At 37.1% G+C, this 18,260-nt stretch overlaps 1 protein-coding gene across 2 annotated transcripts in view; it reads left to right on the forward strand.

Moving 5' to 3' along the window:
* The window catches only part of CFAP210 (cilia and flagella associated protein 210), a 31,615-nt gene extending 14,045 nt beyond the window's left edge, over nucleotides 1-17,570 (forward strand). For both annotated transcript variants that reach the window (XM_043996690.1, XM_043996689.1), the window contains exons 5-9: nucleotides 566-722; nucleotides 4,673-4,812; nucleotides 11,021-11,213; nucleotides 12,183-12,347; nucleotides 16,789-17,570. In XM_043996690.1, coding sequence (XP_043852625.1) covers nucleotides 566-722; nucleotides 4,673-4,812; nucleotides 11,021-11,213; nucleotides 12,183-12,347; nucleotides 16,789-17,133 — 1,000 coding nt within the window. In that variant the 3' untranslated portion in view covers nucleotides 17,134-17,570. The remainder of the gene's footprint in view (nucleotides 1-565; nucleotides 723-4,672; nucleotides 4,813-11,020; nucleotides 11,214-12,182; nucleotides 12,348-16,788) is intronic.
* The last annotated feature ends 690 nt before the right edge of the window (nucleotides 17,571-18,260 follow it).

Below are 18,260 nucleotides of genomic sequence, written 5' to 3' on the forward strand. Positions count from 1 at the left end.
AAAAAAAAAGAGGAGAGTGAGAGAAAAATGAAATTGAGAGTGAGAGTGAGTTTAAATTATTTGCCCATTACAAATGCTACCAGTCAACCATCTTGTCACTCAAGTAGTTGCCAAAGAAGTTGGAAGGAATAGGAGCTCAATTGACTCCTTTTGGTTTGGCATTAAAAGTAATATAGATGGGGCAGCTAGGTGGCGCAGTGGATAAAGCACTGGCCCTGGATTCAGGAGTACCTGAGTTCAAATCCAGCCTCAGACACTTAACACTTACTAGCTGTGTGACCCTGGGCAAGTCACTTAACCCCAATTGCCTTACCAAAAAAAAAAAAAAAGTAATAATGATAAACTGCTTTCAATTTGGGTTAATTCTGACGGTTCAACATCACCCCACCCCCCTGGTTTTAAGTATTTTCAGCCAGTGTTTTAAATTGGGAAGTTGTTTCAAGTTTGCTGTTTTCCAAAGAGAAAAAATACTCTCCTCTTAATTTTGATTCAGAGTAGGCTATGAGCCCTATAGATGCTTAACCAGTTTTCTTCCTCATTCTTTACACTTATTTTTATACTTTAGAATGAAGGAGCGACAAGAAGTGGAAGAACAAAGGAAAAGAGAAGAAGAAAAAGATGCCAAAGAAATAGAAAAACAGGCTAAATTACATGAATTAGAACTGGCAAAGAGACAGGAAAAGAAGGAAGAAAAGATGCTCGAATGCAAGAAAATTCATCTTGTAAGAGAAAATACCTTGATTATTTAGAAGTGTAAAAATAAAGCTGACTAACTTATGTCCTGTAAGTCATACTGGGAAGGAGAGAATGACTAGTAATGTTGAGGTTGACTGGAAGCCAAAAAGGGCATAGAGGAAGACTTTATACCTTCCTAAGCTTAAACCTTGGGTATAGTGAGCATAGTTTTTAACTAAGGACCTATAGTCTCAAAATTAGCAATGAGAATGCTTTCTGGTGTTTCCACAAAATGGTGTTTGGCAATCACAGAATTATAGGCTCTCAAAGTTGTACATAAACATGGTTGTATAGATCAACTTTATTTCTTATCTAATCATGAGTACCACATCACACATGTAAACATGTAAAGGGCATTGGACTTGGCTGCCAAAGATCTGGGTTCACATCCCAACTTCTTATTAGCTTAGTGATCTTGCATGAGTTTACCAACATTAGTATCCATTTTCTCATCTATAAAATAACAGTTTAACTATATGTCTTCTAATGTCTATTCTTTGGTTTGTTTGGGGGTTTTTGGTTTTTTTTTTTGTTTTTTAGTGAGGCAATTGGGGTTAAGTGACTTCCCCAGGGTCACACAGCTAGTAAGTGTTAAGTGTCTGAGGCCGGATTTGAACTCAGGTCCTCCTGACTCCAGGGCCAGTGCTCTATCCACTGCGCCATCTAGCTGCCCCCTAATGTCTTCTTTATAAACAGAAGTATAGTGAAAACCTACTTATCCGAAGCACTCAGGGAATGAATCATCTTAGGTATTTGAATTTTCTGGGTGACTGAGGATTTTGCTCTTTTTAAGAATTAAAACTTAAATTTTTTTAATTGGAGTCTCTCTTAAATATATGATACATATCTTTGTCAACATAAAGTACACACTGAAAATCTTTTAACTTTTTTTTGATAACTAAGGGTTGTGATTATACAGATCAGTTATAATATTTGGTAAAAAAAATATCCTCCCAATTTATTTTGAATTTTTTAAGGCTGTTTGCCCCTAATTTTGTGGCCCCAGATTGCTGTACTTTTTGGTTTAGGTTCTTACATTTTTTTCTTTCTGTTCCTTTGAAAGCTGTCACTGCTTTCTACGTTCAGTGTGTCTACCCATGGCAATTCATTTTCCCCCTTCTAATTCTTAGCAACTAACTTACTAGAATTCTCTAAAATACAAGTAAATAAGCAAGTCTTGAAGGTTGACCTCTTTAGGATAAAGGTTGTTAGCTTTAGTGTATGAACTTTGTGATGTCTACTTTCGTTATGAAGAGAACATTTTTTTTATTTCCTTCCTAGTTCTTAATAAGGTTCATGATAGGTTAGGTTGTCTCCTGATAGGTAAAGTGGTACCATATATGGAACCTGAGCTAAAACCTTAAGGTAAAGTTTTAAAATGTGAACGTGTTTTCGGTCAACTTTTAGATGATTTTAGGTAGTGCTGTTGATGATCTCTTTGGGGAGAATTTTTTTTTTTTAAGACATCATGGAGATATTCAGAGGAGTAAATACACCAGAAACAAGAGTTAGGAAGTAGGAAGTGAGAGAGGATCTTAAGGCTAGTGCATATCCCTAAGTGGGACAGAAATAGAGAAGTAAATATTGGCCAGGCAGTCCCTATATTGAAGGAGACCTTACAAAAGGAAGAAACCTCATCTCATTCTCATGGATTTTATTTATTCATACCCCACCCCCACCCCCCTCGGGGAAATGAAGGTTAAGTGACTTACTCAGGGTCTCATAGCTAGTAAGTGTCAAGTTTCTGAGGCTAAGTTTTTGAACTCGGGTCCTCTTGAATCCAGGGCCAGTGATTTATCCACTGCATCATTCTCATGGAGATAAGTTTATTTTGCATTTTTTTTAAATGGAGGACATTTTTGGGGAAGGGGTCTTAGGCAAAATATATTAGTTCATAATAATGTGATTTGACTTGTAAATAGCTTATCTAGTTGTTCCAAGCAAGCCCCTAAAAAAAAAAAAAAAAGAATGGTTGACCATTTATGTGAGAAGTTCCTGGCATGGTTAAGAGTCCAGCCTCTAGTCCATATAGGAAAGGGAAGGAAAGGAAAGTTTCCACTGTCTGATCTTCACGTATAAAGAATCTAGTTCTGGGGGCAGCTAGGTGGCAGCTAGGATAAAGCACCGGCCCTGGATTCAGGAGGACCTGAGTTCAAATCCAACCTCAGACACCTGACACTAGCTTTGTGACCCTGGGCAAGTCACTTAACCCTCATTGCCCTGAAAAAAAAAAAAGAATCTAGTTCTCCTGATTTCTTCTTTCTTTCTGTACTATCTAGTTAATAATCCACTGGACTCCAAATTTCAAGTCATTGTTAATTCTTTTATTTCCTCCAATTTTTGTATCCAATCAAGCTATCAAATCTTGTCAATTATTTTCTTAGTAATGTCCCTTATATCCCTTTCATTAAGTTCCATTGCTACCATTGATGACTGGCTTCAGTGACAGTCAACCAGTATTTATTAAGTGCCAGAAACTTTGCTAAGCACTGGGGATAAAAAGGCCCAGAACCCTTAAGGAATCCACATTCTAATAGAGGAGACAACATGCAAATAATTATATACATACAGGATACCTGACGTGTAAAAGGGACAGATTGTCAGAAGATCATGACAGGTCTCTCATAGAAGGTAGGATTTGAACTGAGTCTTGAAGGAAGCCTAGAGAGGAGAGAAGAACATTCCAGGCAGGGGTGATCAGTAAAAAGGGAATCAGGATACAGAGTATTGTGTGAGGAACAGCAAGGTCAGTGTTACTGGATTGTACAGTATGTAGAGGGAATAATCTAAGAAAACTGGAAAGATAGAAAAAGGCCAAGTTTAAAGGGTCTAAAAAGCCAAACAGATTTTTTTATATGTGATCCTGGAGGCAACAGGGAAGCATTGGGATTTTTTTAGTAGGGTTCTGGTATGGGAAGAAAAATTACTCTTAGCAGTTGAGTAGAAGATGAACCAGAGTGGGAGAGACCAACAAACAAGCTATTGCAATAATAGTCTATGCACAAGATGAAGACTTTGCCCTAGTGTGGCAGCTGTGTGAGTGGAGAGAAGGGAACAGAAATAAGATTTGGCAACAGATTGGTCATGTAGAGACTATGTTTTTTAAATTAACTGGCTTCATTTTTCAGGTAATTAATCCTAAACCTTTCCCCCTTTTCTTACCCCACTTAAAATGGAGTTCTGGATTATACAAAATGTGTTCTTTTTTTCTCTTTTTTCCTCCTACCTATATCCCTCATCCAAAATATTCTCTTTCTAGTCTCCAGTAGAAAGTCATCCTATCCTAATATTAACCCAGATAATACCTGCAATCATGAAATTTTCCTCTGTTCCAGCTCAAGTGATCTGTTTTTCTAAACTCCTTGTACTAACAATCTGAACTACCGAATTAACATTTGTAACTCTTTGTGATGTCTCTTCAGTGATTTTTCTATTGACTTCCTGCTAATTAACTTTACAATTTGTAGATCTTACATTCTTATTTAGTCTGTAGGTTCCATGATGACAGGGACTAAATTTTATTTTTTTTGTTTCTACCATAGCATTGTGCCATATTGATACAGGTGTTCAATAAATAACTTTTGAATAGATGATGCTTCTGACCTATAATTGAGAGGGCATGGATCTTGAGCTGTTAGCCAGTTAGGCAATGGAATTTTATTGTTTCACATACTTTTATGCAGTAATTTTGTTCACAACATTTTGGCCTCAGTTTTTTCATCTGTAAAATGAGGGGGTTGGACTAGGTTGCTTCTGAGGTCCCATCAAGCTCTAGATTGATGAGCTTTTTTGTAAGATGGCTGGCTAAAAGAGGATTCTGCCATTGATAGCTTTCTTATAATAGTCTGTGGCCATGAAATTATATATACTAATAGGGACAAGTTTTTTTCATCTTTTGTTACAAAAAGCTGAAATATTTTTTCCTTTTTTTTTTAAGGAAACCATGGAAAATAGAAATATAATCAGAGCAATAGAGGAACAACAACGAGAAGAGGAAGATGAGAAAATTAGAAAATTTGTCATAGCAAAGAAGGGTCTGGCAAATATTAGAAGAGAAAAAGATGCTGAAACATACAAGTAGGCTACACTTTAGATAACAAATGATATCTGAAATAATTGTTTTGTCAGTAATTTACATATATGATAATGCCACATAAAACCTAAACTAGCCATAATTGCTAATTATAGAGTACATACCTGGGCAATCTAATGAGGAAAGTACTTCAGTTGTATCCAGGCCAAATTGTATTTTGGAGAAATGAGGTTGATTATAATGTGGTTCTTCTGTTTATAAGTAGGTTGTGGAAGTGATAGGTGAGAGGTGGTGGGGTGGTGATGGCATATTTTGGGTAGTTCAGATTATCATGGAATCTTTGAGTTGGAAAGGGACCTTGAAGGTTATCTAGTTTACTTGCCCAATTAAGGAATCACCCCTAGAAATTCCTGATGATTTGTCATCTACTCTCTGCTCAAACATTTCCAGTGAGAAGAAACTCACCATTTCACTAATTAGCTTGATTCTGTTGTTAACAGCCCTTCCTGTTAGAAGGTCATTTTCACTCTCAGCCAACTTTTCTTCCATATAACTCCCTTTCATCCTTTGCTCCTAGTTTTGTCCCCTACTTATAAAAAATAAGTCTGGTCCTTCCCTCCTAGCCAGAAGCAATTTCTCTTGCCTTTGAACTCTCAAAGTACTTTGTTTATGTTTCTTCTACGTACTTTCACTTTATTTTTATTTTATATTTTTGTATGAAATGTCAGCTTCTTTAACTAGATTGTAAGTTTCTGGAAGGTGGAGATCATGTCTTTAAAAAAATTTTTTTTAAACTTCAAAAATTTTTATTTTTTAGGCAATCAGGGTACTACTTAATCTTTTTTTCTTTAAATTAACTTTTATTTTCAGGTGTGTATTCTTATGCTTCCCCTTCTCCTTTTTCCCAGTTAAAAAAGCAAGAAAAGCAAAATTCCTGTTACTAACTTGTATAGTCAAGCAAAACAAATTCCTATATTGACCACGTCCAAAACAAGTCTCAATCTGTACTGTGAGAGTCTGTTACCTCTATCAGGAGATGGGTAGCATATTTTATCTTGAGTCTTCTGGGATTGTGGTTGGTCATTGTTTTGATCAGAGTACCTAAGTCTTTCAAAGTTTGTTGTCTTGGTAATATTGCTGTTATTATATAAATTGTCTTCCTGGTTCTGTTTACTTCATTCTGCATCAGTCCATTCAAGTCTTCCCAAGTTTCTCTGAAACCATCTCTTTCATCACTTTTTATAGCACAATAGAATTCCATCACATGTATATAACATAACTTGTTCAGCCACTTGCTAATTGATGGACCCCTTCCTCAGTTTCCAATTCTTTACCAGTATAAAAAGAACTGATATACATATATATATATATATATATATATATGGAGAGAGAGAGAGAGAGAGAGAGAGAGAGAGAGAGAGAGAGAGAGAGAGAGAGAGAGAGAGAGAGAGGTAGATAGATATTGTCCATTTTGGTCCTTCTTTTTCTTTGATTTGTTTGGGCTAGAGACCTAGTGACCTAGTAGTGGTATTGTTGGGTCAAACTGGTATTTACTACTATAAATGTTTTTGGCCATATGGGTCCAGTTCTTTCTTTGATCTCTCTGGGATAGAGACCTAGTAGTGATATTACTGGGTCAAAGGCACATATAGTTTAATAGTTTTTTGGGTATAGCTGCAAATTGCTTTCCAGAATGGCTGGATCATTTCACAGTTCTACATACAGTGCTTGTTTTTCCACAGCCTCATTAGTAATTGTCATTTTCTTTTTTTGTCAGTTTTGCCAACCCATTGTGAGGTTGAACCTCGAAGTTGCTTTAATGTACATTTCTCTAATTGTGATTTGTAGCATTTTCATATGTCTATTGCTAAGATTTCTTTCTTCGAAAACTTCTATTTCATATACTTTGTCAGTTGGAGAATGGCTCTTATTTTTATAATATGAAATGGTTCCTTCTATCTTTTTTTAAAAATTAAAAAAAATTTTTTTTTACCATTTGCTTGTTAATTTATTGTATCTTTCAAATAATTACCTAACTTTATCATATTCCAATGAATGGATAATATAATATAGTTCTTTTTTTTACATATAAGGTATTTTATTTTTTTCATTACATGTAAAGATAGTTCTCAACTTTTGTTTATACAAGCTTTACAATTTCGGATTTTTCTCCCTCCCTCCCTTCCCTCCCCCCTCCCCTAGACAGCAAGTAATCTGATATAGGTTATATCTATATATCTATATATCTATATACATATACATATAGGTATATATATACACACATAATAACATTAATCCTATTTCTGCATTAATCCTGTTACAAGAGAAAAAATCAGAGCAGTGATGCAAAACCTCAAAATAGAAAAAAAAACAACAGCACCCAAAACAAAAGAAATAGTATGGTTCAATCAGCATCTATACTCCACAGTTCGTTCTTTCTTTTTTTTCCTTGGATTTGGAGATCTTCTTCTATCATGAGTTCCCTGGAACTCTTCTGTACCATTGCATTGGTGAGAAGAATATAGTCCATCACAGTAGGTCAACACTCAATGTTGATGATACTGTGTACAATGTTCTTCTGGTTCTGCTCATCTCACTCATCATCAGCTCACGTAAGACCCTCCAGGTTTCTCTGAACTCCTCCTGCTCATCATTTCTTACAGCACAATAGTATTCCATTGTATTCATATACCACAACTTGTCCGGCCATTCTCCAATTGATGGGCACCCCCTCAACTTCCAATTCCTTGCTACCACGTAAAGAGCAGCTATAAATATTTTTGTACATGTGGGTCTCTTTCCCCCTTCCATGATTTCTTTGGGAAAAAGACCTAAAAGTTGAATTGCTGGGTCAAAGGGTATGCACAGCTTTATTACCCTTTGGGCGTAATTCCAAATTGCTCTCCAGAATGGTTGGATCAGTTCACAGCTCCACCAACAATGCATTAGTGTTCCAATTTTCCCACAGCTTCTCCAACATTTATTATCTTCCTTTTTTGTCATTTTAGCCAATCTGATAGGTGTCAGGTGGTACCTCAGAGTTGTTTTAATTTGCATCTCTCTAATCATTAGAGATTTAGAGTATTTTTTCATATGGGAATAGATAGCTTTGGTTTCTTCATCAGAAAACTGCCTGTTCATATCCTTTGACCATTTCTCAATTGGGGAATGACTTGGATTCTTATAAATTTGATTTAATTCCCTATATATTTCAGAGATGAGGCCTTTATCAGAAGTACTGGCCTCAAAAATTGTTTCACAGCTTTCTGCCTCCCTTCTAATTTTGGATGCATTGCTTCTGTTTGTACAAAAATTTTTTAATGGTTCCTTCTATCTTATCAGTTCTTAACCCCTTACCATTTGGCTAGAACTAAACACAGTTTTTCAAGTATGTACAGAATATAGTGAGACTATTTCCTCTCTTGCTTTGGGTGCTTGGTTTCTATAAATACAGCTGAAAATGACATTAGCTTTCTTAACTACACTGTTAGCCCATATTGGGCTTGTAGTAAACAAAAACACATATCTTTTACTGATGAACTGCTTTTAAGCTGACTCTCCTCCATCTTGTACTTAAAAAAAAAATCTGGATTTAACAAACACCGAATAAAAAGAGCATTTCTACATACAAAGTAGGGCAAATAATGAAGATTGTATATGAATCATCAAATCTGTTATATAGTTTGCTTTTCCTTTTAAGGATCTAATAAATTCAATGTTACTTTCAAAGTTGTCCTCTTTGTATTTCCTTCTGAAATTGCTTCTTTCTGTGTATTTTTGTAAATGCTTCTATAACCAATTCTCTTTTCTTTCTTCTTTTTTTTTACAATATTTTCAATTTCACTTTTACCCCAACTCTTTCCCTCCTCTCAATCCTGTTCTTGTATAGATAAAATTTCAACCTAAGGGTAGTAAATTCTATTTGTGCTTATTAAGTTTCACTGTGACAATTTTTGTTTCATCCTTCTGGCTCATTACTATCTTTTTTGAATCTGATACATTAGCTTCCCTTCTCAACTTTGAGTCATTTTAGATTTGATGTTAGAATGTAAGTCTCTTGAGGAGAAGGGATTATTTTGCTCTTGTATTTGTTTCTCCAATACTTAACATTGATTTTTTGATCAATGTTGATTGATCAACATATTGGTTTTTTTATTAATGAACATGCCTTCTTATTTCTTCACCTAAACAGCTGAGAAAAATGTTATAAATAGGCATAAAGGCAGAATTTTGTGGCATCCCACTATAGACCTGCTAGGTTGGTAGTGGTCCATTGATCTGTACTCTTTAGGTACAGTTGTTTTGTCAGCCACAAAGCAGCCTTAGTTTACTAGCACCCTGCCCAGATTTTCTACTTTGTCTATAAAGAAATCAATAAAAGACTCCATCAGATTTCCTGCTAGAAACCAGACACATTATGTCTATGGCCTTCCTCCTGCCTCTAAGTCTAGTATGATTTTCAGAAAGGGAAGTGAGGCTACTTTGTCATAATTGGTTCTTTGTGGGTCTCTGCTGACTCCTAGTGTTTCCCTGAGTGCTCAGAAAACACACTGAATAATCCAGTCTAGGATTTTGCCATGGTTCTATATCAGTTTCACTGTTCTACAATTTCTAGGATCCACTTTTTTCCTCTTTTCAAAAATTAAATTCATTTGTTCATATCCAGTGTTCTGATAGTTCTGTTTTTCACAGTTTCTCCAAAATTACCAGTAGTGGTTGCAGAGGCACACACATAAGTAAGTTCTTTCCATTCTATGGAATATAATTCGTCTTGGTGAAGTGACTTGAACTCATTTAAAATAACTTCTTGGGGCAGCGAGGTAGCACAGTGGATAAAGCACCAGCCCTGTATTCAGAAGGACCTGAGTTCAAATCCAGCCTTAGACACTTGACACTTACTAGCTGTGTGACCCTGGGCAAGTCACTTAACCCCAATTGCCTCACCAATAAAATAACTTCTTTACTATTTCCTTACATAACTTGTACTTAAATTGCCTCTTATTTATGCTCTATCCTATCTAGTTAGAATGTCATTCTCCTTGATAGAAAAGAAAGGAGGAAGGAATTGAGTAGTTTGGCTTTCTCCTTTAAATAAAAATGCTCATTTAAAAAAAAGAAGAATTGGACACAGCCGAATCACTGAACAGCAATTAAACCTTTAGCAACTAAGTTTTGTGAATGGATTGTCATTCATTTTTCTGGTATGGCCACAGACATCACAAAAGTCAGCCAATTAGAGAGAATTTATTGCTAAGTGGTGTGGGATAAACAGATAAGGCCCCAAATCCCAATTTGGATACTCTTCCTCACAGTTTCAAAATGTACTTTAGAATGTTATTTGTTTCTATACCTTATTTCCCGTATTAGACTTAAGGTACCCTGAAGGCAGGGACCATGTTTCATTCATCTTTGTATTATCCCATAATGCCTAGTATACTACCTTGTACATGGGTTCTCAGAAAATATTTAGTGCATGAATCACGTTTAGATTTTACATTTGGTTTTATTCAATTTATAAGATAAACCTATCTCAATTAATTATAAGTATGATTGAATAGTCATCCTTTCAAAACTTTAAAAGGAAACACCTCACTGAAAGGAGAAGGCAACAAGCATTGAAGCCCTTACGATTTGCTGGGTACTGTATTAAGCACTTTACAAATATTATCTCATTGTATCTGAATGTTTTTCTGTGATATTTTTGTAGTCAAAGTCTCAGATCATAGAATCATTTATTTATAGATTTATAATGAGAAGGGACCTTATAGAAGATTCAATCTAACCCCATCATTTTAGGCAAGATTCTATGTTGTAGCCTAATCTAATATGGCATTTTCACTGTATTCACACCTGTGAATCTATGGGTACACACTAAAGGGTTTCCGCACTTCCAGGCTTCCATTGGTTTTGCTATATATCCAACCATAGTACGCTTTAAATAAATACACCTATGGTGATATTTATTCTATTTGTAAATATATTCACATGATCCATATTTGTTGGGCAGCCATACTAAGCTGATAGAGTGTAACAAAAGTTTAGGACATTGTGACACACAAAGCACCTTGGGAAGTACCGGAAAAAAAAAAAAAGCAGTCATAGAGTATTTAATGAGGTTTTTAACGGACCAAGTAATGTAAAGTAAAAAAGGAGAGATTAGATAATGTTCCAGATTCCTTAATTAAATTACAATAGCTCCCTAACAAGCCCATCCTTACCTATTCTTGACAAGTTATGGCAATTCTATTGCAGGTTGATGGAAGAGCGCAAAGAAAGGATTTTCAACTTCCTGAATGAACTTAACAGAAAGAAACTTGACAATGAAGATGAGCTTATTGCCAGAGATATTAAAGAAGCTCAGGCTGAAAAGGAACAGGCTGAAAAAGAAAAAGAAGAAAAAAGGAAAGCAAGCCTAAAAGAGATTGAAGAATTTAGAACTGCAGTGGTAAAGTATTCTTTTATAAAAAGTAAAGTGTCTGGATTTAGGAATGGGGAAAATAATTTTCCTATAAAGCTAAACTTTAAAAAAACCAACCCGACTAAGGTATTTTTGTACTTCAGAGATAATATGACATTAATGAGTTAGAGAATTGTGGAAGCTGTGGAACATCAGGCCTGGAATGAACCTTAGCCATCATCTGCTACTCCGACCCATCATTTGGCCCACAGACAGTGTGACTAGGCTGAGGATCAGGGCTCTTGACTCCTGATCCAGGGTTCTTTTCACTGCCTTACAGCACAGTGAGCTCAGTTAGGGGAACTGGGGGGAGGAGGGAGATCTAGCTTCCTACTTTTGCTTACTTTGCTTTGACTCAGTTCATACAAATCTTCCCAAATTTTTCTGAATGCTGCAGTCATCTTTTCCTATGCTGCAATAATATTCCATTGTATTCATATACTACAATTTGCTCATCTCTTTTCCCAATTCTTTCTATCCATTTCTTTACTACAACAAAAAGTAGTGCTCTAAATATTTTAGCATATATGGGACTTTTCCCTCTGTCTTTGACTTCTTTGGAGTCTACATGCCTAGCAATAATATTGCAAGATCAAAGTCTAGTGACTTTTTGAGTATAATTCCAAGTTGCTTTCAAGAATTAATATTCCACTCCATAACTCTGCCAAGTGTGCCTGTCTCCTCACAGCCCCTTCAGCAATTACAATGTCTTTTGTTGTCTTTGCCAATGTGATGGCTGTGAGGTAAAACCTCAGTTATTCTTATTTGCAGTATTAAATAACTCAATCACTCACTAACAATTAGTGATTTAGAACATTATATCATTATTCTTAATTTGCATTTCTTTTGAAAACAAGCAGGTTCATTTTTCAGGTGACTGGCCATAAATTTCTCTTACTTTCTTTCCCCTCTAGTTAATGGAAAAATGTATTTTTTTTCCTTCCTGTACACATCCAGGCCAAAAGTAAAAAGGAGCATGAAAAGCAAAAAAAAAAAGAAGCTGAAGAAACTTTGAAAGCTCTTGTGAAGGCAGATAAGTTGTTTTGGGAGCACCACACGGAAAAACAGCGAAAAGCAAATGAAGAAAAGAAGGATACACAATCATTCATCATTCAGCAGATAGTAATTATGCAAATATTCTTAATCCCTGAAATTTTTTTTATATAAAAAGCGCATACTGTCTAGCAGGTAACAGGGACAACATGTTTTTCTTTGTCTTCCCAAGTACACTGACAATAGGGGGCAGCTAGGTGGCATAGTGGATAGAGCACTGGTCCCGGAGTCAGGAGGACCTGAGTTCAAATTTGGCCTCAGACACTTGACAGTTACTAGCTATGTGACCCTGGGCAAGTCACTTAACCCCACTAGCCTCAAACATACAGGGCCATCTCTAGTTATCCTAATGTATTTCTTGCCACTGGACCCAGATGGCTCTGGAGGAGAGAGTGAGGCTGATGACTTTGCACAGCCCTCCCTCTCTTAAATCCAATTCACTGTAAGTCATGACATCACCTCCCAATGTCATGGTCCTCTTTGAGAAAGAAGGACAAACATCAGCAGCAACACTAACAGGATATTACCATATTTGCTGGGGAAGATTGGGAGGGACTGAGATTTTTAAATTAAATGACTATTTTAGCAGCAGTTTATTATTTGACTAGATTGAAATTCCCATGTATTGTTAATTTTATAAGCTGAAAAATAACATTTCTTATACTTATGTACTTGTAAGCTTTTCTGAGCACAAAACTACAGAAAATCATCAAATACAGAAAGCCATGAGATTTCCTATCTTTTGATTTGTCCTTTGTCTGTATATCCTTTATCAGGGCTTTTTTGGGGGGGAGGTGAGGCAATTGGGGTTAAGTGACTTGCCCAGGGTCACACAGCTAGTAAGTGTCAAGTGTCTGAGGCCAGATTGAACTCAGGTACTCCTGACTCCAGGGCCGGTGCTCTATCCACTGCGCCACCTAGCTGCCCCGAATAGAAAATAATTTGAGAGAGCACTAACAGGATGCAAGGGGCATAAAGTCTGGGAAGGTTCAAGAAAAATTTCTTGTAGAAATCAGCACTTGAGCTAAACCAGGAAGAAAGAAGCTAAAGATCCCAAGAGGCTGAAGGGAGGAGGGCGGGCTCAGGGGACAACCTGGCAGCAGGCCTGGGCTCAGGGGACTGAATGCCAAGATTGCAGCCCTCCTGGCAGGCCAGTCTAGCCAGAACATGGGATGTGTAAAAGGAAGTAAAGTGAAATAAGTCTTGGCAGGTGGGTTCCTGTCACTGTGCAGTCATAGATCAGGAGCTGGAAGGGGCCTCCAAGAGAGGATGGAGCCAAATTGTGGAGGGTTTTAAAGCCAGACTGAGAAGTTTATATGTAAGTTTTTAGCAGACTTGCATGAGATAAGCAGGACCAAGAGAACACTGAATACAGTAACAGCAACATTGTTCGAAGAATAGCTGTGAATGACTAATGTTAGAAACGCAGCTAACCGCTCAAATAGTGGTGCCCAGCTCAAGGGCTAGCAGCTCACAGATCAAAGAATCCAAGCAGGTGGCAGAGTGTGGGTGAAGGCGTCTTTATTCATCTTCGAAGATGGGCACTCTTGTGAATGTGCCAGAGAGTAGAGTGCACTGCCGTGAGGCCCCACACTAGAATTTATACCCACCAAGGGTCCCTCTCAACCAATCACATTACAATATCATTTACATATAGCATTACAGAAACAACCAATCACAGCATATAGTACCAGCCTTCCATATAGAGTTACTGTAACAACCAATCAGATTGTTCCAGTCAACCAATCAGATTGCAACACTAGACTTAACCTTATTCTGGGCAAGAATGTCCATGCTTCACTACAACAGTGCTGTGTTAACATGCATAAACAAACATATATAACCTGTCAAAAAACAAAACTGAAGTCAGGGTTTGAACATCGGGGTCACGTGGGAATCACCTCAGGTGCCTCAAGGTGAACTCCCAGCTTAGCTCAGCTCCCACAAAATACTGGCCCCATTTCAGGCTCTGATCAGGCCTAAGTCCCAGGGGCCTTGACGACTCAGAGCCTTGTGTGCTGGGAAGCCCCCTACTGGGAGGTTCAGGCAACAAAGTTGTGGGGCTTGAAACTAGACTCACTCTATTTTTAGGGCTCTGAGAAGAGTCCAAATATGGTCTTTTCTCTTCACTAAGCTATTCTGAGTATTATAAATATTCACATCAACCACAGAGGACCTATGAAGGAACAAGTTACCTTTACAGAAGGAACTGATAAACAGAAACATGCAGAGTATGGTTTTACATGCACATGTATATGTGTATATGTAACTACATGTGCATATAAATGTGTATGTATCTGTGTCAAATGGTGGCTTTCTGTCCTCCAGGGTGTAGAGGGAGGGAGGCAGGCTGGAATTTAAAATGTAACAAAAGAAACAAAAGAACTTTTTTATCAGGGGAGTGACATGGTCAGATCAGAAGATCGATATTGCAATTGTGCAGATGAAGGATTGGAGAGGGAAATCAGTTAGGAAGCCAATTGAGTAGTCCACACAAGCAGTGATAAGGTTCTGATCCAGGCTGGTGGTAGGGTGAGTGGAAGCAATGGAATGGATGTAAGAGCTGCTACAGAGGTGGTTTAAGGATTGGATAAGATTTAGCAACTGATTGGATAAGGGGGATGAGAAAAAAGGAAGTATCAAGGATGATTCAGAGTTTGTGAACCTGTGTGACTGGATTGGATAGTGGTATTCTCAGCAGAAATTAAGAAGTTTGGAGGAAGGTGAGGTTTAGAGGGAAGGAAATTAGTTTAGTTTGGGACATGTTAAGTTTGAGATGTTTGACATAGATTACCCTGCACACAATTGGATATGTGGGACTTGAGTTCAAGAAAAGTATTAGGACTGTATATAGAGACTTGGGAGTTAACTATGTAGAGGCAATAATTAACCCATAGGAGCTGCTAAAATCGGCAAAAGAAAAGGTTTAGTGAGATTTAAGAGACCCCAGAACCTAACCACATTTAGATATTCACATTTAGAAGATGGGAGGACAGATGATTTTCCACAGAAAATGAGGAATGTTTGGTTGTGGGAGAAGAACCAAGAGAGAAGAGTGTCATAGAAAGAAGCCAAGAGAGGAGAGAGTATCCAGGAGGAGATGGACAACTTTGCCCAAAGCTATAGATAGGGATGTTGGGAAGGATAAGTGCTAAGAAAAGGTTGTAAAATTTAGCAGTTAAAGAACATTGGGAAAGACAGTCTTATTAAAGTAGTATGTGGAAGCCATTGAAAAGGATTGAGGAATAAGAGGTAAAACAATTGAAGCAATAAGTATAGATGGCTTTTTTCCATAAGAGACTGGAGATGAGGGTGAGAAGTAATTTAGAAAAATAGTTCAGGAGGATGGCAGGGGTAAGTAAAGGTTAAGGATGGAGGAGAGCTGAGTATTTTTTTTCATTAATAGTATTTTTTTCTAGCTACATGTAAAGATAGTTTTCAGCATTCATTTTCATAAGACTTGAGTTCCAAATTTTTCTCCTGCCCTCCCTCCTCCCCAAGACAGCAAGCAATCTGATATAGATTATATATGTACAACCATATTAAACTTATTTCCATGTTGTGAAATAAGAATCAGAACAAAAGAGGAAAACCACAGGAAAGAAAAAAAAACAAAAGAAAAAGTAAAAACAGTATGGTTCAATCTGCATTCAGATTCCACAGTTGTTTTTCTGGATATGGAGAGCATTTTCCATCTTGAGTCTTTTGGAAATGTCTTGGATCATTGTATTGCTGGAAAAAAGCAAAGTCTGTCCCAGCTGATCATCACACAATGTTGCTGTTACTGTGTGCAATGTTCTCTTGGTTCTGCTCACTTCACTCATCATCAGTGCATTTAAGTCTTTACAGGTTTTTCTGAAATCGGCCTGCTCAGAGCTGAGTATTTTTGTAGGCAACAAAGAGGGAAGTGAATAGACATGGTTTAAGTGGATTTAAGTGGAAACAGAGAGGGAGAGCTGAAATGATGGAAAGATAAGGGATCAAGGTGACCAATGGAGGTGCTGGCCTTGGCCACAGCCTGCAGCAAAGGAGAGGAGAATGGGGGCCAGTGTCAAGGGGTTGATTTAGGGGGAAGTCGCTCTTTTCAGTTGGCCTGTTTATTTAATTAAATAGGTAAGGCTAAGAGCTCTGCTGAGGAGCAAAGGAAGGGGGAAGTATAGGGACACTGAAGAGAGAAAAAGGTTTAGAATAGCCTCTGTAAGGAGTGTGGTAGAGTATTTCAGGGAAGAATAAAGATATTCTGTGTGTGCATATGTACATATACATACACACATGTACAATAGGCATATTTGTGTGACTTCTTTCACTTAGATAAGAACAGAGAGTTTGAAACCTTTAAGATTATAGCTACAATTTTGGTTGGTACATGTCTTTGAAAATTTCTGAGGCACAGCTTGAATCCATAACAGGCCTGGTATATAGTCAGGGACAACTCTTTTATAAAGCAAATATTATCGAGCTAGTACTCTGTTTTAGACAACATGTAATTTCTCTTTTCTTTTTCAAATAGGCTGAAAAGAAGGTTAATTTAAAGCAACAATTGGAAAACGATTTGGAATATTACAGACAGACTGAAGCTCTTGCACTTGAAAAGGAGAAGGAATTTAAGCAATATGCAAGAGAAGTCATTGAATCTGAATCAAAGTCAACAAAAAATATTTACCCTCTCTTAAGAGCTGTAAAGTTTGGTCCTGGAGGTGGTCGTGGACTGCCTTTTGCAGAGAGAGGTGGACTCAGGCCCAGCTATCAGTCAAGGGATTTCTATGGAACCCAGCTTCCTAGTTATGCCTCTAGGAAACCAGTGCAAGGTGATAGTATTGGAAAGACTAAAGGAAGACTAGGTTTTACATGGTAGAAAACAAATTTTATTTTTTCATTTTAAGGAGGATTTTGTCTCAGAATTTTAATGCAGTTAACAGAAGAGGTATTTTCGCTGCGTATGTCATTGAATTACAATCCTATTAATTACTAATACTATAAATAAAATGATTATTCATTGAAATACTGCTGTTCTGTGTATGGTAGTAATAGACTGTTCAAGTTATGCCTTGAAACATGAAGGCCCCTAATTTAATTTTTTCTGAGTAAGGTTGTTTTAATTCAAGTAGCTTCTACAGTAGAATCGGGATCAGTGTAATAAAAGGTTTGGGGTCCTCTAAAAAGACCTTTATATTAAAAAACAAATCCCACACATTATGTCAAGAATTAGGATTGTTAGGCTAATTCCAATCTTTGTTAGGTTTTGATGCAGAATTAAGCCAGTACTATCAGTGATTGATGAGCTTTTTTCTCCCTCACTTTGCTTTTTTATCCTTTGTTATAAGGAATGACTGTATGGGAAAGGGAGGGTAGGAGTGATATTTAAGTGAAGATGCTGATGTGAAGACAAAATAATAAAATCTTAAATGTGAATGAAAAAAACTAGAAAACAATGGTCATGTTAGATTGTTCTGTTTACAACTATGTCAAAGGGATGTAATCAGCTATGACGTCATTTGATTGTGTAAAATTTTAAAAAACCACCTTTGCACAATGAAAAGCAATACAGCCAGAATAAGGAAAAAAATAGTGGAGGAAAAAAAAACACCTTATGCTGAAACATTTCTTCTTTTTTTTTTTGTGGGGCAATGGGGGTTAAGTGACTTGCCCAGGGTCACACAGCTAGTAAGTGTCAAGTGTCTGAGGCTGGATTTGAACTCAGGTCCTCCTGAATCCAGGGCCAGTGCTTTATCCACTGTTCCACCTAGCTGCCCCCTGAAACATTTCTAATAATTCTGACATCTAAAATATATAATAAACTGATGCAAATTTACAAGAGCAAAAGCCATTCTCCCAGGAGATAAGTGGGCAGAAGATAGGAATGGGCAATTTTGGGGAAAGTTCCTTTAAAAAGCATTCCAGCTCCTGCCTCTGTTTTTGCCTAGGCTGTCCTACACACCTGTGGTGATGATCTCACCTCCATGACAGTCCTTCACAATTGAA

Source organism: Dromiciops gliroides, chromosome 3, assembly GCF_019393635.1.
Source record: "Dromiciops gliroides isolate mDroGli1 chromosome 3, mDroGli1.pri, whole genome shotgun sequence".
NCBI classification, from domain to species: Eukaryota; Metazoa; Chordata; class Mammalia; order Microbiotheria; family Microbiotheriidae; genus Dromiciops; species Dromiciops gliroides.